The 23,396-nt window shown below is 40.3% G+C and overlaps 2 protein-coding genes across 2 annotated transcripts in view; one reads left to right on the top strand and one right to left on the bottom strand.

Moving 5' to 3' along the window:
* Positions 1-23,396, bottom strand: part of CACNA1D (calcium voltage-gated channel subunit alpha1 D) — a 355,484-nt gene that overhangs the window by 325,545 nt on the left and 6,543 nt on the right. The window lies entirely within an intron of this gene.
* The window catches only part of DCP1A (decapping mRNA 1A), a 48,518-nt gene continuing 44,828 nt past the window's right edge, over positions 19,707-23,396 (top strand). The window contains exons 1-2 of the mRNA XM_067544173.1: positions 19,707-19,841; positions 21,385-21,425. Coding sequence (XP_067400274.1) covers positions 19,707-19,841; positions 21,385-21,425 — 176 coding nt within the window. The remainder of the gene's footprint in view (positions 19,842-21,384; positions 21,426-23,396) is intronic.

The following is a 23,396-nucleotide window of genomic DNA, read 5'->3' as shown; positions in this document are numbered from 1 at the left end:
CCAGCAGCTCAGGGAAGGAGGCAGATGTCTCTCAGAAGGAGCCGATCCCGCTGCAGAACCTGTGACGGACAGCTGTGAGAGAAGGCAAATCCGGACTGCAGGAGACGGAAGAGTCTGGGAGAGAATCCAGAGGAAGGGCTGCCTGACCACAGGACTGAGGAGCAGGCCCCAGCAGCAGTGAAGCACCACCCACAGAAAGCGATAGGAAGCAGCCTAGGGAAACCAGACGTTAAGTCAGTTGTGCTGCCAGGGCTCGAGGCAGCAATCTTGGGATTTCCCCATAGACCCAGGGTGGGATCACTCGCCCCTGCTAGGGCCCTGAGCTGGGACCCGGTGATGTAGGGTGGGACTGGTTCCTTCTATCCTCTGCTGCCACCCCACATCTGGGGCTGGCTGTATGCTGACCGTAGGCCAAGATGCCTACATTAAAGATTGGGCTGTTGTTTGCTCCAGCCAGGAAGCTGAGAGCTACAGACTGTTTATTGGCTCTGCCCCACCCAGAGTGCCAGAGCCCCCAGACCGCTGTTGTTTACCCCAACCATATAGCTGAAGGCCATAAACAATTGACTGCTCTGCCCCCACCCAGAGAGCTGGAGCCTGAACCTACAGCTGTCTGCCCCACCAGGAGGGGGCATCCTGACCTCAAGAGGGAAGATGGCTGCACCTATACAAAGTCTATTTAGGCAGGCCGTGTGCCAGGGGAAGAGAAGAGGTGAATTTCAACCAGAATACAGGACTGAGTCAACTGCCAATTACTGCTTACCCTGGCAGTACTAACAGAAGGAAATTAGGGAATCTGATTCAGGGTGAAAGAGAAGCTGATGCCCCCAACAGATGAAGAGGAAGAGAAACTTTTCACAATATCATTGCAATTTGTCCTGATATAGCAACTTATGTTAAGCAGCCTCAACAAAGTTCCTCATCTGGGGTTCAGTGTTTAACTGTAGGAGTGATATAAAAGCTGGTAATTAAGATGAAAAATAAATAAAAGGTAATGTGTAGGAAGTAACAGAAAGAACAATGCTGTAGGAGACAGTAGTCTATGACAGGCAAATTCTAATGTAAGGAAGAACCATACTGAACTTAAGGTAAGGGGCCAGATCCCTGGCCCAGCTCTGACAGTATGAAGCCAGAAGACTTGCGCCATAATTCCTCAGGCAGTGTGGAGCCATTGCATCAGCTTCTGTGCCACTCTCTCATTAGCTCGCTGGGCAGATGAGCAAGGGGGTTGGGAAAAGGAATGAGACTGGGGCATCCCTAGGCCTCAGCAATCTGCAGTTGCCAGAACTGCCCCTTGAGAAACAAGAAAAAAATAACACCTCCTTCAGGTCAATCCCAGGATTGGGGGAGTATAAAAGTGGCTTAAAACTACCTTTGATGCCTCCACATTCTGGTCTTACACCAAGCACAGCTTGGCCAGATGGAGGATCTGGCCCAAAGAATTAGATATAGTAGAGATAGGTACAGGATGACTGAATATTGAACTACTCAGAAGTACCAAAATCAGTTCAATGTAGAAAAAAACCCTTGCCTTTGGCCAGTCTTCATCATACATACACAGCATGTGTGCATCATAAAATAAAAAAGTGAAAAGATACATCAGAATGCCATTATTAATGACTAATGAGAAATAGAAAGGCAAAGTCAGATCTGAATGCCATGAATAATGACAGCTTTGATGAATCTTTATCACACAAGTTATAGATGTGCTTTCTAAAACATCAGAAATAAAAAAGAGTTAGAGAGTCCACGTAACAAGAGACAAGTCTTATGTGGCATCAAATATAAGGAAACCATGGAAACTTCTCTTGCCAAAATAATGAGGTTGGTATATTCTGTTGAAACACATCAAAGTGTATATCAAGTTAACATAAACAAACCTAGACTAATTCCACAGAAACAAAAGGGGGCAGCACTAGTTGTCCCTAAGATATATATAATGTAATAGTAACTGCCTGGATAGCTTACTGGGGCCTTGACAAAGAGCCTTGAATAACTGTGGATGGGGAATCTACCTTAGACACTTACATCTACCTATTTTATAATGTAATTCATTTTAATTCTGTGTTTAATTGGATTTGACTGTTTTTAATTACCAGCAACAGAACAAAACAAACCCCTACAAAAGCTTGTTTCAGTGTGGAGAGATGTTTGAAAGAAAAAGAAAATAAGAACTAGGTAACATTTTCCACCTTGGTTTTGCTGTACCTACATTAAGCCACCCCTGAAAGCCGCATGAAAGAAACACAGAAAGACCTGACATCCTCTCAGCAGCAAAAAATCCACCAAACAATGAGAAGATCATATTTCTGCTTTACCATTTGTATGTCTGCTGCTGAAAGCAGATTCACACTCAGTCACTAAGACAAAACCCAAGGCAACATGCCTTTCTACCAACAACAAAAATGCTCTCCCTTCTACAGCAAATAGGCAATGTATGTTTGTTTTTGTTTAGTTTATCTGGGGTTTTTTGCATGAGTTAGCCTGCCTACATTGTGCAGAAATTCCTTTCCTGCACACTTTACTACTTTGCTATTTTACAATGTTACAGCCAAGAAACAGCGAAAGTCCAGACACCACCACCTTCCCTTAAACGCTTCCCCCAACACTATGCATAAGTTATATACTCAGCCACAAAAGACAAAGCCCTAAATGCATACTAATAAGAACGATTAGGAACATACAGTGGAATTTTACTAATGGCTGTTTTGCTGATTGTGAGGCTGCATATTACTAAAACTTCATTAATTTTGCAATAACACAACAGCATATTTACTGCTATTCAGAGAAGTACTAGCATAAATAATCAAAATTAAACTACAAATATAGAACCAAGTACTTTGATTTTATCCTGTTTTTTAGTTTACTTGCTAATTTGCAATGATCAGTCATTTATAAAGGATCTTCCAGGCATTAGTGAAATTATCCAATACCTAGAGACAGGAGCTCATCCTTCAGTTCCTATTCTGATAAAATTCCTGTTGACTCAATAGTTTTCCCGGAACAAAAGCTGCAGGAGCAGGACTACAACAAGGCTATGTAGGATAATGTGCTATGTAACATTTAACTGTTCCTTTACTTAGAGGCCAGACAGTGCTCTTTGGGTCCATGTGCTAAGAGAATCCTCCACACACAGATCTCTCCCCTCCCTGCTACAAGCAGGAGCCAACTGCTTCCACAACACTCTTCCTCCATTTTCCAAGACTCCATTATGAGTCATCCCTGGGATCAGGAGTGCAGGGTTAATGAGGGGATGAGGCAGAAGGGGATGAGTTGGGATTAGGTTGGGGGATGTTCATTCTCCACTCTTGAGCTCTGCTGGAAAGCCATGAAAAAGGCTGCCCCACCTCTGTTGTAGCACATCCCTTCATTGGGGGGGACGGGCTCCAGGAACAGCCCCTCTTAAAGAAAGCCCTTGTTACATGGTTCCAAGGTAATCAATGGGAGTGGAATCATTCAGCACCTCACAGGATTAAGGATTAAGCCAAAAACATGTTTCATTTACTATCTGCAAAGAAGTAACTGAAAAATTTAAGACTTTTTTTCCCCGCTTGGTAAAATCCAAGAGTCAAACTGATTATTAACATTGAATTATAAAGCCAAGAAAGCACTGGCTTATTAAACCTATCCCTTATTGTCAGAAATACCTACTTTAATGCACGACAAGAGAAATGGTACCACAAAGCAATTACTGTAATGCTTATAAAGGCTGAATCTTGTAACCCTTATAAACTGAAAACTCCAACAATGATAATATAATGGGTGATTTGGGTGCTCAAGGAATGCAGGATCAGGCCCAAACACCGAAACCACTAGCTTTCCTCTTTTAAAACATTAAATAGAAATGTAACAATGTATAAAGAACAAATAATTTGTTTAAGGAATGAAAGCATGGGGAGCTTGTGCAGACACAGGCATTTCTTGGTAACCTCATGAGGCAGAACAATTATCAGTCTATTCCACTTAATCTCTCTTTTTAAATTAACAGCTTTATCTACCATGGGCGAAAGGAAAGACAAAAACTGGGTTTTTTAGTCTCTAGGGTGGTTTCAGCAAATCAGATACACAGCAGGCAAGTTTCAAAATCATGCCCTAATGTATACCTCTTCATACTCACCAGCTTTTCTGTTTATAAAATGTTCTACACTTTACTAAACCAGATTGACAGAGTGGGGAAAGAAGGGGAATAGCATCAGCATCTGATGTGATCAGATATTAAGCTGACAATATGAGGTATTGAATCCATTTTAGAAGATAATCCATGCCAAATTCTGCTCAGTTACACTCAGGCAGCCCTATAGATTTCAGTATGTCTCAGTACAGAATTAAGTCCCCCTTGCTCAGCAAAGTCAGTGCAGCATACATATCTAATTCACCCTCTTGTAAGTATCTTAGTATATTCTCCAGAAAGCTAGTATTATCCACTTGATGGCTGCCAAGTGTTCCATGTACATCTTAACATTTTACTGAAACCAATGGAATGTTAATGGATAACAGCAGCACATGAGATGTGGTAAGGTAGCAGCAGTGAAAGGATTATTGTGCATTTCCACAATATATGCCCACACTCTCCCTGTTTCTACACAGACACCAGCATTTATTGGAGCTGAGTTGTACTAGCATATGCATTTCTAAATAGTCTGAGACCGCAATGATTTTGGGAGAGCACAATAGAGGTTCTCCTCCAAGACATGCAGCAATTTCTCTGCATCTTGGACAACTCTTATCAGCTGTGTGCCTCAGTTTCGACATCCATAAAATGAGGACTAAAAAACCAAAAACTTACCCACTTTTGGAAAGTGCTTTGACATCTTGCATTAAAGGTATTATAGCATTGCAAAAGTAGATGACTATTATTATTAATATTAATCTCCTCCCAGGCAACAAGTACATCCCTTCCAATATGTGCCTAATCTCCATCCGCCCAAAGAATTAGGCCTCTGAAATGTAAGCCTCCCACACAGTAACTTGATACTACCCAGCTTAACGGGCACAAATGTAACAAATGAGATCTTTAGGTGAAAAACAATGTATTAAAGAACTTTCCAAAGGTGAGTACGTATTGTGACACCTATTTTACAGAAGAGGACAACAAAATAAAGGCTCTGTGCCCTGTTAAGGGAGTGAATGAGCTCCAAAGACAAGCTTATCGATTTGGACTAGACTGTGAGCTCCTAACCCGCATTGGGGGGCAGTTACTCACACAAGTAGTCCCCCTAAAGTCAGTGGGTCTACTTAGGTGAATAGGTGCTCGTCAATGTGAATAACAAGTTTGCAATCAGTCCTTCTGAATTCTTCTACCTTTGTTTCACTTCTTAATTACTGTCTTTCTCCTAAACCTGATTTTGTTGTTACATCTTACCAAAATGTTTTAGGAGTATATGAACTAGTTACATTTTGAATCCATTCAACATTTTTCTTTCTTGGAAATTAAATTATATGAGCCAGTTAACAAGTCTGTGTCTCTTTCAGTGACAAATACATATATGGTATGCTGGAAATTTACTAGGCATCCACACATTTTGCTTTTGGAATGTCTGAGCCTAAAATAGACATCCTATCGCTGCTTGGAACCTAGACTCTGATGAAAAGTTCCCACTTCCATGTAGGCAGAACATCATCCTAAACAGATGAGCATGAGTGTAAGCAGCCAAAAGACTATGTATTGTACATGCATCATGTGAGTGTGGAGGGCAAGGATTCTTAGCCAGGAATGTCCAAACAGCTGTGCATCCTGAACTTAGGTACCTATGGGTAAGGGAATGTGCCATCAAACTTTCAGTGATAAATAAAAAGTAGCTTTCATAGCTACATAAGGAGAATTTTGGCCCATTTATATGAAGTGATGCACAGGAAGCACAGAGAGGTGTAAGTACAATAAGTTATTTTAGGGGGAGATTTTCAAAGCCACAAATGGGAGTTAGGGTGCCCCACTGCCACTGACTTTCAATGCCAGTTAGGTACCTAACCGACCTTTGTGCCTTTGAAAATCTTTTCATTAAATGATATAAATTATGCCCATATTTATTTGTGCTACCAAAGTTGTGGGTGAAAATGCAAAGCAAATCCCATTAAGAACAGAAAGAAAACACAGGTACAAAAAGAATTAAATATTATTTTGATCATTCTGCAGAAGCCCAAAGAATCAAGGAATCTGGCTTACATTTTAAAATTGGCTATTATTTATGCATCTGTTATCACTTTATTTATTTTAACTTTGTAGCTAAGTATTGCTGTTCCGTTTTTCTTTTTTGCCCAGGATACCATTATAAATGAGATATTACTTTTTAATAATTGTACACTGGTAGCATTTTTCATTAAAAACTAATGCTGGGAATGGGTGGTAGAGAGAAAAGGAAATAAAGAATTTGAAAACATTCACAATATTCATGACCCCCGTATTCATTTTCCAAGAACAATGATAGAACATGTATTCGTAAACAGGTTCCCAGAAGAGAAAGTGCCTTAATGCTTCTGTAAATGTATATTTGCAAGACTTTTGCTCCAGAAATGTGTGCATCCATCTTAAAAACTCTTGTTTCTCTTGGGAGCCATTCAAGAAACTATACCTTGTGATTTAGATGACCAGTCACACCGCACAAAAAGTGTATTACGACTAGCAAATATCTGAAGTAATATTCATGATGAATAGTTCATAAATAACCCATAGGCTGAAACATATTTGTGCAAATCATTTGTTTATTAATTAATCAGAAATCAAATTAGCAAAAATCCACACTTGTATGCAGAAAATTCTGAACTGAAAAAAAGGATAAATTCCTCAAATAAGTTGTTTGCTGTGAAAATTTCACACGACTCTAAAAGAGACAGACTACAGAAACCTTTATCTCCCTGCTCTGTGCATTTGGTTTGGGTTGGGAAGAGATAATAAGGAGTGGAGGATAGTTAAATGAGTGTCTCTAATCCTGTCTGCTCTGCTTCAACAGGCCCTTCTGTGGCAGTGCAGGAAAATGTTGGGTTTTTTTTTAAAACTATTAAACCTGTGATGAAATGATTGATGTCCTCAGATTACCAGCTATGTGCCCCTTTTCCTTAGATGGTAAAACCTATATTTTAATAATAATAATTTCAGGCAATAGGCCTTTGATCACTTAAAATAAAATGTAAATGACATTGCCCTTCAAACATCTCAGCAGCTGGCATGCTGCCGGTGAGCCATGGAGAGCACTCTGCACTAGTATGTCCATTAAACTGACACTGTTAGGTAGATTACACCTCCAAATTGAAGGGCTATTCTAAAAATAATAAATTTGCAATACCTGATATTAACAAAAATATTTTCATGATTTTCCTGAAAGGAAATTAAAACAGTTTTATTTGGCTCTTTTTATTTAATTTAAACATTCTCCAGCAGTGTTTACCCTCCAACCTTGCAGCACAAGCTGGCTGTGATGTCATGAACGTTAGGGCTCATGAATCACACTTCAGCCCCTGGAGTGTTAAGTCTCAGAAGTTTACACAGCCTACTTGGCCAGCACCCATTACAGCTGGAATTTTTGATTAAGTGAGTCCATAAAATAAAAGACTATTAATGGCAGGGAAGCCAACTAAAAATGTATGAACATGGCAGGCATAAAGTCATATGGGGCCCCTTTCTACATTAAAACAGGGCCCTTTGTCTCCTTCACAGTGCTATGAAAACTACATTTTCTTCATCCATTCAGAATCTCCCGAAAACTGAATCCCCCAGTTTCTCTTGTGGAGGCAGGGTTGCTATTATGAGTTAAAGTAAATGGAATGAAAGAGATTCAGCTCCCCCTCTTTGGCATGGCTTGGGACAGTAGCAGTGTTCCACAGCTCCCCTTCATACATAGCTGGTGCACTGAGAGCTCCCTCTCCTGTTTCAATCTTGTTTAACCAATGGATACAATCACTAAAAAGTTAGGGAGTGAGGGCACTGGGTGAGAATTAAAGCTGGTCAGGAAATGACTTTTTTTTCCTGATGAAAAATTTCAATGATATTTTTTTAAATCAGAAATGTTCTTTGAAATATTTCAAGTTTTCATCAAAATATCAAAAACTTTTTTTTCCCATTTTTTGGCAATGAAAACTGAAACCACTGGTTTTAAACCATGCTTCCGTTGCTGAAAACTGAAAAAATTGGGGAGATAGAAGAGGTGTTGCAAAAATCCAAAAACTTCTGTCAAAAACACACTTTTTTCCCCACAAAAAACGTGTTCATCCAAAAAGCAATTTTCACTAGAAAAAAGTTCAGTGACAATCTTTTGACTAGTACAGTAGTGAGAATGCATTAGTTCCGCAGCAATGTTTCAAGGGACATCAAGAATACACTAAAAAATTGAGGGGGGAGGGGAAGGAGACACCCTTCCTACCAACTGCATCGAAGTCTGTGCCTATAACCTTGCCTGTGCAAGGAACTTCAACATTATACTCTCACAATTGACCAGTGTATTCGAGGGGTCGGGATTTTATGCAAAATCCATGGACATTAAAATGTTTGCAACAACTCCACATGTGGCAGCCCCTGTGACTTAAATGGGAACTTCAAGCAGGAATCAACTGCAAAATTGAATCCTAGATATTGGCCCTGATGCTCAGGTGATTTTGAGTATTGTTAAATGTAGCGGAGAAGATGGGGGAAATACATAGCTTCATATTGCCTTTGGTCGCCAAATCCACAGGGCAATTTAGGATCACTCTAAATCGTGCCGCTTTTTAGTGGTCCTGCGGTTACGCCAGCTGGAGATTGCCAGAATACAGCATGCTCTGGCCAGAATGCCTTTGCTATCAGAACTAGAAAGTGGGTTCCAAGGAGGATGGAGCTAAGCTGTTCTCATTGGTAGTAGAAGACAGAACTAGGAGCAATGGTCTCAAGTTGCAGTGGGGGAGGTCTAGGTTGGATATTAGGAAAAACGTTTTCACTAGGAGGGTGGTGAAGCACTGGAATGGGTTACCTAGGGAGGTGGAGGAATTTCCATCCTTAGAGGTTTTTAAGGCCCAGCTTGACAAAGCCCTGGCTGGGATGATTTAGTAGGAGTTGGTCCTGCTTTGAGCAGGGGGTTGTACTAGATGACCTCGTAAGGTCCCTTCCAATCCTAATCTTCTATGATTCTGTGACATAGAACCAGCTGTGCTAGCTCTACCCCAGCTGAGGATTCCAGCAGAATCCATAGAAATCCTCTGCTGCCTGTTCATTGTAGATTTAAGGTTCTTTTGCAACACCAGAATGGAACAGGCCTCAGTGAGGACCAGAATCTGGTTCTTAATATTTTAAATCTTTAGATAATGTAACAGCCACAAATAACAAGAAGTAAATAGTAAAGCTGAAATTTCACCATTAACTCTCCACTCTGCACCAAGGTACTAAGAGGTCTAAAATAAGTGTGCAATTTACAAACCAGATAGTACACATTGCAAAGTCAAACCACTACAGTGTGTGTTATGAATGGAAGAAGATAAGCTTCCTTATTTTAACAGTCGATGAAAGGAAATAAGTAAATATGTATCTGACATCACAACATAGACTGCAATAACACAATTAAGGTCAAATTCTGGGCTCTGTGTACATGACCATAAGTAGTGTAGTAGCCTCCTGCACTCTAGTAGTCTGCACTAAGACAACCAACCATGAGAATGGCAAGGCCCGGTGTGGTCTGGGGACACAGGAGTTCTGTAGCTGTTCCTTGCATAAGACCCATTATGAGACAAGTGAGGAGTTCATGTAAATAAACTCCTCCCTGCTTCCCCCACCTCCTCATTCTTAGCAGCACTCCATAGATTAAGATTGTAATTTCTCCTGAATTGTGCACCTGCAGTGCAAGGAAAAAGTGCTATGTATGTACGTCTATTGGAAAAATAAGATAGCTAGCTCTTTTGGGTGCAAAGTTTTCCTGACTGGCCGGTAGTGTGGGAGTCCTTCAGTATTATGGAAATTGCTTTTATCTCCTAGCTGACAGCTGTTTTGGAATGGCAGCATGTGGACCCTTGAAGGTTCCCTTTGTCTGCTTGACCATCAGTCAAAGAGAAACCTCCCCACACCTCTAACCACACACATACAGAGGAAATGGCGAAAGCAAAGTTCATGATCAGGGCTACCCACCACCAGCCTCCATGTCCAGCTGTTGTCAGCCTTGTATTGCACTCTTGGGCAGGGGAGGAGTTATGTAGCTGTGTAATCACTAAGCTTAGACCTCCATGGCTGTGGAGCTCAGCTGAGCTGTTCAGCTCTGAAAGGCGCCACGCCAGAGAGGGAGATAGAGCCAAGATTTAGTCCCGAGGCTATTTTTCCATATGTATATTATTTACACTGCAGATCTCAAAAATATATTAAATATAAGCATGTAAGAAATATCTCTCAGAGCTTATCACCATACAATTAAATATGTTTCAATATGTGTACAAATTTTGAAAATGAGCTTTATTATTCCTATCAACCATGAGGGCTCTGAAGACCCATTACAGCCTCTCATGTAAGGTGGTACTCAGGCAGTTTTTAAATAATCATTTCTGATTATTACAGTCTGTTAAGCAAATTCTTATTAGCTCTCCAACCATTGACCTGACGCAATGTATCACCTCTGTATGAGCTCTTTGGGTGCATCATTTCAGTGCACTAAGTGCACATGGTAAAAGTCATTTCAGTATGAAAAATTGCTTGGCACAAGTTCTATGTACATATGGTAGATGGTTATAAAGCTCAACGTATTGGCCTGTTTTCTTTTCTTTTCAAAACACACCAAACAAATCAGACCACCCAACATGTGGAGGAATCATTTACCAAGTTTTCATTTTTAAAATAAAATTGATTTTCACAGTTACTGGTCTATAAAAATGTTTTAAAATAGTTTACTGGTTGACTGCCATTTTGTTTTACACGTGTATTTTTTTAAATAGGTCAAAGTGATTTTTAAAAAAATCAGAAAAATCAATCCACTTCTCTTCCGACAACTTATTTACACAGCTGTGAATTCTTGAGGACAAGATAATAAAGGTCCCAGGACAGACAGTTGTTATAGAAATAGGTTTTGGCTTAGATCCCCATTGAGGAATAGTTCTGACAGGTTGAAGGGACTCCCCCACTCAGTTGTCCTTGCTTTGACGGAAGAACATTGGCTGAAAATACCGTGGGTATTAAAATGATTACCCATTTCTGAGAGGAATACAGACAAATCCAACCTGCAGACAAAAACCTCTAAAAAAACAACAGATAAGATTCTGTGCTGAGTATCTAAGAGGCATGGCACAGAATTTAGCCTGGAGGAGGGGAGCCATGGTAGCTTTAAGTCACCTTTGCACATCTTCCAGTCCTGGGCTGCTGTGGGGTGGAGAGGACCCCAGCATAAAGACAGCCCTGGGGGCCTGTCTAAGTTATAGCAGCTGCTATGACTGTCCCATGTGCTGCAGTCCTGCCTGGAATCCCCACAGCACTGTGTGCTATGCCCTCTCCCCCAAAAAACACCTCTCCCACCCTGCGCTAAGCACACCCCTAGACCAGGACTTGCAAGGGGATACTCACAAGACATCTATACAGCTGTCTTCTGCAGTGCCTACACAAAGGAATCCTCCCCTGGGTGGAATCAGGGCTTTTAGGCTTTTGGCTCTTGTACCTAGTATAAATGGGCCTGAGCAGGGATGAGGATCTCACCTGACATATCTACTCTTGTATGTCATGATAGTTCTTCTTTTGAGGGCAAAGTGTGAAGTTTCCCCTTTGCCCGTGTGATGCCTCCTCCACCCTCCTTAAGTCTTCCTTCCTTCTGGCTTATTTCCCACAGCAAGCCCTTCCCAAGCTAGGCAATTGTGGTGGGGAGCATATTGTGTTGTTGGGCGTAACTAGTAAGGGCAGAATTTATCCTGATAAGGGGACACTGTATCCTGTGTGGCTGTGTCCTTGGATACTGTGAGAAGACTACATACAGGATTAAATTAGCCCTATGTCTTTGGTGTCTGGATATATGCACTCTTTTAGTTAGTAGCCCAAACCTTAGTCTTTGTGCCAAGCCCAAGTAAGCAGACTGGTACAGGGAGTTGGGGACGTTTTGTGTCAATGGGGTGGCAGTGGAATCTACCTTCTGGAGCTACAGAAGAGCTGCTTCTTGGTCACTGTTGCAGCCTAACGACTATAGGAGCATCTGCAATTGGTGCGTCTACCCTACAAGCAGGAATTTTGTTGTTGGACCGGTATAATGTTCAATTCACCAGCCCTTCATTCAGTTTACCACCAATACCATCCCTGGCACAGTAGGAAGATCCCAAATCACGAGATGCTAACTCTCTGGTCAGACTTAATACTTTGAACTTTTAATGCTTTTCGGATAAAAGTTTCAATTGACTTTACAATGATGGGTGTCGTTATCTTCATTTTACACATGGGGAAACTGAGGCACAGAGAGAGATGAAGTGACTTATTCAGTCACAAAATGGCAGTCCTCAGAACAGAACCCAGGTTTCCTGACTCCCACTCCTGTGCCTTCTACACTAGATGTTTCTGAGTAATACAAAAAGCTACCAAAGAGTCATCATGCCTCTCTGCATTCGATTCCCTCCCTATCCATACTACACACGTCTGAAAAGTTCTAGAAGTTATCTAGTCTCATAATGGAGTTGCATCCTACATATAGGTACTGTACTATACCAAGATAAACTACTAAAATATACACATTCGTTCCTGAAATATTCAACTTTTACTAGCTTATTTTTTAAGACAGACACCTCTGGAATGCAAGAAATGCCACATGCTGCAGTGCCTTTAGATAAATTAGATAAATTTATTAACAGTAGTGTGTCTCACTTATTACTTAGTAATTGCCACTTCTCAGTTTAATTAAGAAGCCTGTGAACACAAATTCTGAAACTTAAGGGATGAGCGCAAATTCCAAAGGGCTACAGACATATCAACGAAGATTAAAAATAGCTAAGGAACCATTCAGTAATACAAATGGATCTTTGCGAGAAAGTAATAATGTAAGCAAACAATAATGCACTAAAAAATTCAACATAATATCTGCATAATAAAATCTTTGATAAAATTAGAAGCCTGAAATTATTCCACTATTACCTTCTACCAAGGTAATTATCTCAAAATGGTCATGTGTTATTTAAACTATCTGCTGCCACTACATAATTTGTGGCATATTTTCTCATTCCTGTACACAATAGAATCTGGCTAATTCTCAATTTGCTAATTTGCAAAATTTATAATCCACAAAAGAAAATTGACAGTCTCTCCCTATCTCTCAACAACAGATCTAACAAGCACAGGCTGTAGTGAGCTCTCATGTTACTGAGAGATCACTGTTTTTATAATTTCATTATAAAATTTTCAAAATATACCCTACATGTGTCATACTGTATCCTTGCTTTTGCATTGTATTTATTCACTTGTTAATTTGCAAAAAAAAAAAATGGAGATTTGCACAGGGATGCTGGAACAATTTTTATAGTGGGGGTGCAGAGAGCCATTGTTCCAAACTGTAAACCCTATAAATAACTGAAAACACTTCAAGCCGAGGGACGCTGCACCCCTAGTACCAACACCTATGGATTTGCAATAGGCATCCCTGTCAGTAGTCAAATCAGTGAGGTTCTTATACAGCATCTATATCAATACCATCCACATTTATATTTAGATATTGTGTAAAATAAGTCAAAACCTAGGCAAAGACACAGATGAGTATCCATATATTTCTTAAATTAAATACGTAATAGCAACAAAACAGTGCTCCATCCCTGTTTCTATTGTACGTTTAGCATCTGCCATCATTGAAAGAATGATATCCAAAAATAAACTATACTGAATTTTTTGATAAAAATCAGTCAGAAAAACTGATGTCTCTAAATATCTATGCAAAATGTACAGAAAATAAAAAATAGAAAGAATATCTCTCTAGTTATGATTTGCATTCATGACAAAATGCTGTCTTTTTAATGCTGCCCTTGAAAAGAATACAATTTCTGAACCAAACCTAGGTGCCACAGATGGAAAATTTACACTTTTACCTGTCTGATTCACCACTTACCTTCCTCAGATAAGAGCTGTCATATTTTTGATGCAAATTCCAGCAATTAACATGTTTCAAACTGCTTCTTCCTAGAAAAGTTGCCACCCTTGCACAATCCCCAAATGAAATGGCATAGCAGGTTAGAAGGATATAGGAGATTGGATTACCTGTCTGCAGCATATCATTGTTTCTAGGAGATAATCTATAAATTATTAATCCTTCTAATGTTCTTGAGCAACATAAGGAGGGCTGCCTGTGACCTATTTCAACCTCTTGCGCCGCTGTTGTGGGAACAGCTTTATTGCACAAGTGAAATTGGTTATGTTCAGTAGCTCTTAGTTTTATTGAATTATAAATGTAATTTATTGCTTTCCTTTAGATAATGGTTAGTTAGCATCTGTTAGAAGGACCATAACTGTTGATAATACTTAAATCCCAAACTGCAGGGGAATAAATGTTCTTTTATATCATTATACTTGTACTTTATTAAATTACATGGTTTCAATAATTCACAGTTGTTTTTAATGCTTCCTGCTTCACATCAGTTCCTACAAGATTTTACCAGCTGCATGGGGAAAAAACAGCACATCAAATCACATTAGGTTGCTCTCACTTTCTCATCACGTAAGGCCCAAGAGTGAGTTAATCCAAGCCTTCCAACTAGTCTGAAACAGAGGTTTGAACAAATATTGTTCTGAGTTTATAAATGTATGTATTTAGGTATAAACATTAAAAATGATGAATTCTTCACCCTATAACAATAAATAAAGAAGAAAGTCTACCAACTCTGTCTATAAAACATCACAATTTAAATTCTTACATGTAAAAACTACACCAAAGTCATTTGAAGTGAATAAATATGTAAATAATATATTTTACTGTTATTGCACCTTTCATCCAAGGAGCTTAGAACACTTTACACATGTTGTTAGGTATTATTATTATTTCAGTTTTAAGAGAGGAAACCAAAGCACAGAAGTAGTAAAACAACTAGCCCATGGTCTCTCAGACAGTCATTGGTGGAACCAGAACAAGCACTCATTTCCTAACTCTCAAGCCTCTGCTCTAATTATTAGACCATGCTGCCTCCCTGAAAGACACCCATACAGTGGATGTGTGGCACACAAGCGTAATTTTGTACGCTATAACTTTCTTTCAGAGTAAATGTAGCCTTCTTGTGTGCACAAAGCTGGATGAAATCCCAAGACTCTGTTTTTCCACTCCTTGTCTCTGTAAAGTGACAGCCCCACAAACAAATGAGAAACTTTACATACCTGAGTAGTTCCACATGAATTTACTTATACAAAAAATTGATTTGCTGTAACACTCCATAATGAATTTGCAGATGTACTAATAAAGTGTATCTCATTAGGTAACACCCTGGTCTGAGCATGTAACATTTGGCAAGCCAGGCCATGATGAACTGCAAAAATCCACAGAATTTGTTGTTGACTGCTCCCGAAAAATGTCTTAGATGTACATCTGGAGCAGCCTCATTGTAATGATAACAGAAAAGTGATTTCACAACAAGAAAATTTACTATGGTAACCAAGGACGGAAGGCTACTAGGAGCTAGAAGTGGTGACCAAAGGACATACCTGAATACCTACAGTACCTAACTTTCAGAAGCTCTCAGGAAAAAACAATAGAAAATGTTGTTGCTTGCAACCACTGTGGCTGGTAAAGATTTAGGAAAACCTTCATATACTGGTGGAAAAATATTTATCTCAGCCAAAAATAAGCATCTATGATCCTGAATCTGCAATAAGCTCTCTGTGGGTTCAGCATCTCTCAATGCTGAACACACTGCAGATTCAGGGCCTATGAGAGGCTTGTGATTCCTGGGATGGAGTGCAGTAAAACTTCAAAAAAAAGTCATTTTGCTTTAATTAAGTATATAAAGAGTTACTGGAATAGCAAAGAGTAGGAAGAGTCAGATTATCAACACTGCTTAAGCTAAAAGATCAGAGTGTACAACTCACAGTACGCTAAAGAATACAATTGAAATATTTTTTTAAAAAATAAGCAACTTTAAAAATGCTGAAAAATTATTTGCTGAAAATACAATTTTTTTAAAAATAAATTAATTAAAAGTTGAACCCTAGAAAAAATCTGTCATTCTCACTTCTTGTAACCACTTTAAAATGATGGGAGAAATGGGCAGCCCTTACCAAATGGACAGGTTAAGCTTTAGCAAAAATGAAAGTAAAATAAAAATGTACAACAATGCATAAATCAGGAAAGCCATAACCAGGACAACTAGCTCAGGACAGAGTTATCAGATGCCTGCTGCATAGTTCTCTGCATAGTTTTCTTTGCAGAATCAGCACCAGTATTGCTGAAATTAGAAGTAATTAAACTGAAAATGATACAGTATACAAGTAGTCCCAGTTACAAAACCACTGGTTATGGTTCAAGAAGAAACACACTAGGCAACCTCAAGAAAGATAGTGTGCTAATTGCAGAAAATCTGAGACAGTACTTGTGACCATAGTTTCACATGGAAAAGCCAAGAACAGTACCTTTGTGGACGTCAGCAAATTTGCCTCTGTGGCTATTGGACTACAGTCTACTCTCAATGAAACTTTTCATATCCCACATACCGCTGATGGACTTTTGGGAACGATATGAGATGCACATACTGGGCATGTTCAGTGAATTCTTCCAGCATCCTAACCAAAGCAGTGAATTGTTTTCTACTGACATGCAGTCAGCCAGGGATGAAATTGAAGGTGATCGCAAACTAAAGAAGGCTTTTTCTACTTAAGGTATGAAGAAGAGTTATCAGAACCTTTGGGGCAATTTTCATCATCATCTGCTCTGCAAAAGATAGCAATATGAGGCGGGGCAGGAAGGAAGATCCCATAAACAGAGTTCCAGTCAAGGGAGCTGACCATCAATGGAGACAGCTTGTCCTGCTAGCAGCAGGCCATTGATAGAGCTGAAGGAGAATCACTACCACTGAGTTTGTATTAATTTTGCAATATGTAGTAAGATATAACTTTGTATTTTTCTATCCTGCAAAACCTTGACTGAGTAATTGAAATACAGAACATAAAGTACTTTTAATTTGTTGAAGCATAACAAATGGAAAACATCTTACTCAAACAGAAAACATCAAAAGGTCATTTTGAAGATCTCTCCACTTCTGTCCATGTCAGTACAAGAACTGAAAGTATAGAACGATAGGTGAACATATTCCCCACCACTAACTGTTGCATAACTCAAAAGAGGACAAAGACATTCACAATATACAATAGCCACTGAACAATCCTACCAGGATGCAACATTTACAGAGAGGTCTAAGTTTGAGGCTAAGCACATACTGTATACTTCTGTGTACTTCAGGGCTGAGGAAGCAGATGGGAGCCCACACTGTTCATTCATTTCTGATATAAAATATTGCACAATGAGGCACAAGCAGTGAAGAAGGGCAAGGAGAACAAACCCACAAGAATGTGGAACCGGAGTTAGAGGATGAAGGAAAACAATCCATTAAATAAAGCTCCCACTTGATTCTGTAATCAGTGCTCTTCATGTTTCACTTTTAATTCAAGATGCAGTAAAGAAGATCTGGCATTGCAGAAAGCTGCCCATTGTCAAGATCTTTTCATTACATTAGTTTGAAAGCTATGTTTGCTTTGGGGCAGGTTTGTCTAAGCCTGAGATAAAGACTGGGGACAGCCTATTTGGTGCAGCCATTAGAAACATCACTGAGATCCAAACTTCAAAAGGATTTTAGTCTCTAGAATGCTAGACACTCTGTGTTCAAAATAATTTTCAAATAATGTTTTGCTTTCTCCTTTTTGTACCTGTTTTTCCCCATTTAATATAGGACTGAATAGTAGTCAACCACTTTAACTCATAATGTACAGCATTTTACCTCATTTTCTGCCTTTGGAAGCCCCCATCAAAATTAACAGACTTGGGGCTAGATTGTACCAGATAAACAGAGGCCTGAGTAAAGGACAATGTGGAGTGATACTGCCCTAGGGATTACTTGAGGTGGGATTGTGCCACAGCTATCTTGAGCTTTTGGATGCACAGGGGGTACGCAGTCTGCACCCTCTAATATTTGAAAAGTTAATCTTTTAGGATGGGAGAGCCTGTTCTTCTGGTGCAGCTAGCCCACTCAGCAAGCCCTGGACTCCTCCCTGCCTTTTTGAGCAATTCAGGAATCCTGGGGGCACGTGATGAGAAAAATTCCTCATGCTTGGCAGAGGTATGCAAGGGGTGAGAAGGTTCTTGCTACTGTATCAGTACACATGCTGTTTACAGTCTGGCCCTTAGCAGGACTCATGCAAGAATGCTGAAAAGCAAAATTTGATTCTAGCTTTGTACACCTGCATCACAAATTATACCAATGTCACTCTTGGAATAGTGTTTGCTAGTTTACTACTACTGCAGTGCCAAATGAAGACAAAACTTTATGGAGTACATCATGCCCTCCTGCAGCAAAAGCCCTGGAGGGGAGATAGAGAGCCTAGGAATGCCATAAGGTACATCTTGTGAAATTTTCAACTATTGCACATCTCATTAGGTTTGGGGATCAGAGAGGAGCAGGGATGTGGCCCCCAAACTCCACCGACATAATATTGGACTAGTTGAACCACTGGTTTGATTCAGGAAGGCTATCTCTATAAACTATAGCATCCATCAGGCCCAGTTCTAATGAAAGCAAATAATCTGAGGCTCCACCTCCATATGTGCGAGAGGTATTTCCCATATATGTCAATGATTAATTAAATATTGTTGTAGCCGTGTTAGTCCCAGGATATTAAAAACAAGATGCTTGAGGTAATATCTTTTATTGGACCAACTTCAGTTGGTGAGAGAGACAAGCTTTTGAGCTATATAGAGTTCTTTGAAGAACCTTTCCCAGACCTGAAGAAGAGCTCTGTGTAGCTCAAAAGCTTATTTGATGGGTTGATGAATCCCACAGGACTCAAGGGTCAATGACCCTGCTAGGAGTGTGGTAAGGGGAAGCCTGGACCATTGGAAGTCCCTCAGGCATCCAGGAACACCTGTTACTGGGGTGGAGAGTGCAGCCTCAGGAATTCAAGCCAAGGACAGGAATCTGCTGAGCCAGGAGTGCTGGAACCCTTAGGGCTTCAGATGGTGGGGAAGGGGCAAAAGGTCCTGCAGAGCTCCTGGGAGAGGTCCATGGTGGGAGTGTGCTGTTCTTGCAGAGGTGCCTGGGGGTGCAGACAGGAGTGTCAGTCCCTCCCGGCTTGTCTTCAATAGAAGATTGAGCCCTATTACCTAACATGCTAAGCTAAGCATGACTTTGCAGCAAGCACGGACAGGGATTAGCCGTGTTCAGCCTCATGTCAAAAGCCACCCACAGGCTCCGTCCGCGCGGACTGTGCAGAGTCATGCTCAGCGGACAGCGCCAGACTAACTAGCAGCATCTCATTTTCTAGGGCAGACAAACCCTCCGGCTGCCCGCTTCGGGGCAGCTCTTTGCTAGGGAGGCCTGAGCCCCAGGCGGTCCCTGAGGGGAATCCCTCGGGGCTCTAGTGGCTGGTTCCCGATTCTGCCACCTTCCCGGGCGGCCACAGCCCTGTGCCCAGCAGGCGGAACCAAAGCGCAGCGGCTGCAGGGCGGAACGCGGGGTGCTGGGGCCTCAGCGCCCGGGCGAGAACTGGGAAGATTGCGCACGTGACCCCGCGCTCGCTCGCTCGCTCTCCTCCCCCCCCGCGCGGCGTCCTCCCGGGATCCAAGATGGAGTCGCTGAGTAAAGCGGGACAGGAGATGAGCCTGGCGGCCTTAAAGCAGCACGACCCCTACATCACCTGCATCGCCGACGTGACCGGCCAGGTCGCGCTCTACAGCTTCAGCCCCAAAGCCAACGAGTGGGTAAGTGGGGAGTAGGGGCCTGCTTCCCCCTGCTCTGCCGGGAGAGCGATAGACCTTCCCGCCCCCCAGCCGTGAAGAGAGACACCGACACCCCCAGCCGGAGAGCTGGGCACAGGCCCTCCCTCATTCCCGGGGAGAAGACACCGACACGCACATTCGCCATCCCCGAGCAGATGCAGCCACGCACTGACCCGCCCCGCCCCCTTCCCGGGAGAAACCGTGCCTCTCCCTCAGCCGTGCGGAGTGGCAGCCCCAGAACCTCACGCTACCTCGGGAGTCGGGCGAGACTGGAAGCCCCGGGGGTTAGGGCCGTTCCGATTGTGGGACCACGGCGGCGGAGTGTGTGGGGTGGGGCAGGGCCTAGGGCTGTGTGACTCTGTTAGAAGTTTCAGGTCTTCCCACCTTCCCTCCCCAAAGCAGCTCGGACTGTTCTTAGTTTGTGGAGACACATTTAAATCAGAGGAAACCCCACAACCAGTTAAATGAAATATCTCATAAGAAAGAATAGTCTTTTTTTGTGCTTGAATGTATGCTAGTATAATCGTAGCAGGTATTGTAGTCTTGCCTAACGCCCTTTATACTCACTGTTTTGTTTGTAGATGTTTATATTTGTGTGTCTGTCTGTCTGTCTACACCTTTCTAATTCTTACTTTCCACTTACTGGTTATACTGAGGTTCAGAAAGTATGGGATTTGAGAAACGTTGATATTGACTGTTCTGCTTAAATACAATTTCTGTTTAATTTCAGTAATACATTTCTTTTGCTACACTTTTGAAAATAAAGAACATCAATATACACCACGTTTCTTAAAAAAAAAAATTAGTATGTGTGAAGAGGTTTGGAATAATTTAAGAAAAGTTCTTGTCAAAGATTCAGAGGCTTCCTGTTACATGGTTGTAACTCAGTGGCCTCTGAGACACCAGTCCTGCGAAAACTGCAAATGAGTAGTGCAGTTGAATTCAGAGTTGTTTGCAGAGGCCTTAATTTGCAGGTGGTAAATCATAAAGAATTTTTCTTTTTAGTTGTTTTAACGTATAAAACAAAGCCACAATGCATAGTATGAAATTATAATACACGGTATAAATACACGGTATAAACAGGCTGTGTGTTCGATATATAGCTAAGGTACAAAAAAAATCCCATTGTAATTTGTCATTACAAGGTACAACTTTTTTTTGTTAATTTGCAAAGCAAAACGTACTAGTATGCATGAATAGGGGGTTGTTATAAGGAAAACACTTAATTTTGACTTTTCTAGTGAGGCTGGCTAGGAAAAGAGAGTAATGAGAAATTTATCATTTCTTTAAAAATTGAATAATACTGTTTTTTACCAACAAGGTGACATGTATAACTACATATTTGCCTTAAAGGGTTAGCAGTTCACTGAAAATATAAGAGATTAAATCAGAGGCCTATGATGTCAAACCTCTTTGTGAGAAGGTACTCTTTTGATAACTCTTTTGATAACTCTTTTGTTAGAATGCTGCATAACTGTGTGAGAAAGCATATCACTGAAATAAATATAATTGTTGTCTGTTGTAGGAGAAGACTGACATAGAAGGTACCTTATTTGTGTACAGAAGGTAAGTTATAAAAAAGAAATCCCTTAGTGTAATATGTAACTCTTAAGTTTAGACTTTTAATCACATTAGGCTTTACAGCTAATTCTGATATTTGACCAGAAATTCACCTCCAACTGCCTGTTTTAAAAATAAATTTAGTACTTAGGCATGTAATTCTTCAAAAGGCTCTCACAACTTTTCAGTAACAATCTTGAAAAATGAATAAAATGGAGAGAGATCATCATAGAAATGGAAAAGTCTTAATTAGGTTATTTGGGTAATAAAGCACTCAGGAATACATTAGGGAATTATCCCTTAAGTGACCCAAGTGATGAGGTTTCCTCCATCTTCCATATTCCAGAAAGTATGGATTATATCATTTATAGCAGTCTGTATGGGTGCAGTTTGGGATTTTTGATCAACAGATGATTTTGAGAGAAATGCCCTATATTTCCATAATGAGAAATAGCAGGTAAATATCACCAAAGACTTCAGATTAACCCAAAGGCAAATCATTAACTTAAAAATGAAGTACTGCTCCATTATATGTAAGAAATGTGAATAGTGAAGAATTAATCCACCCATCCTGAGAGAGGCAGCCACCCAACTAGTATTACTAGTATTTCTTTTGACTTGACAGCTGTGAGGTTCTGTTCCCATTTGGCTCCATTCCTGCAATCACTTAAGCAAGTGCTTAATTTCACTACCATGAATAGTCCTATTGATTTCAATGGGACCTGCCTGTAATAGTAAAAGTAAGCACGTACATAAGCCTTGGAGTAAAGTATGGTCAGCGCTTCTCAAGAGGCTCTTGGCACCTTGCATTATTGGGCCTTTAATGAATGTGGCCCTGATGCTGAAGTAATCTATACAGCTAATCACATTTGATTATAATGTAGCAGATTTTTTTTGTGGTTGTGTATTTTTCCTCAGATATGAATGACCCAAAGCATGACCAGAAAAAAGTCATTTTGCTGCTATGTTCTTCATGTAACAAGTGTTAAAAGCATAAATGAGCATATGGACATAAAACAATTTCACGTTTCCTCTTAAATTATTAGAATGTTATGTCTTATCTTTGAGTGTTTGCTTACTTTTTTCTAAAGCTAGATGCTAAAGCAAATCTTACAAATATTTCTAATATTCTACATATTCTGTGTATCCTTGTCAAAGCAATTTTTCTATATGTTCACTTTCTTTTAGGAACTTTTCAAGTCTAAGGGAAAACTAATTTATAAGAAAAACTGTCCCAAATTGGGGTGCCTTTGAATCCTTTCTGAATATATTCCCTGCTGTTTTAATTATGTTCAACTCTTAATATTTTAGATTCTAATGGAGTTCTCTATTTAAGGTAGAGGTAAATTTTACTAACTGAATTTTTAAAAGAAAATATAAACATTCTTTTCAAGCTGATTAAAATCTCATAAGCCACCAAAAGTCTTTCCAGAAGACTTAGGGAAACTGTAGCATTGCAAAACCAGTTTAAGCCATGAGACTATCTAGTTCAATATCCTGCCCGGCAGTGCCTAATTCTTCTGAATCACATGGTAGGTACAAGAAACATGAGAGGAAGCTTCTTCGTAATTCCGTGCAGAAAGGGACTGATCCCAAAACCCAGTTAAAACAATGTCTTTCCATTGACTTCAGTAGTCTCTGGATAAGGCCCTTTAATGACAGTCCTATGCCATGAAACATAAGGGCTATAAACCTACAAGGCCCTGACCTTACAACGAGCAGATGCTTATCTTGATACACTGTGAGTAGTCCCATTTACTTCAAAGGTACATCTCACAGTGTGTAAGATTCAGTATGTGCATAAGTCTTTTCAGGATTGTAATTTTTAATTATGGATGTCATTGTCCATAGTCAAATCCTTTTCTGAACCCTCATTAAAGCTCTTGGCCTCAGTAATATCTTGACGTGCCAAGTTCAACAGGTTAATTATAAGTTGTGTGTGTGAAACAATATAGTTTTTAAAAGCAAAAGTTAAAT

The sequence above is a fragment of the Emydura macquarii genome, unplaced genomic scaffold (genome assembly GCF_026122565.2).
Source record: "Emydura macquarii macquarii isolate MOO-44397 ecotype Brisbane River unplaced genomic scaffold, CSIRO-AGI_Emac_v2 contig_968, whole genome shotgun sequence".
Taxonomy (NCBI): Eukaryota; Metazoa; Chordata; order Testudines; family Chelidae; genus Emydura; species Emydura macquarii.
Note: the sequence above shows the minus strand (reverse complement) of the source record. Positions and strands in the feature narration are given on the sequence as shown.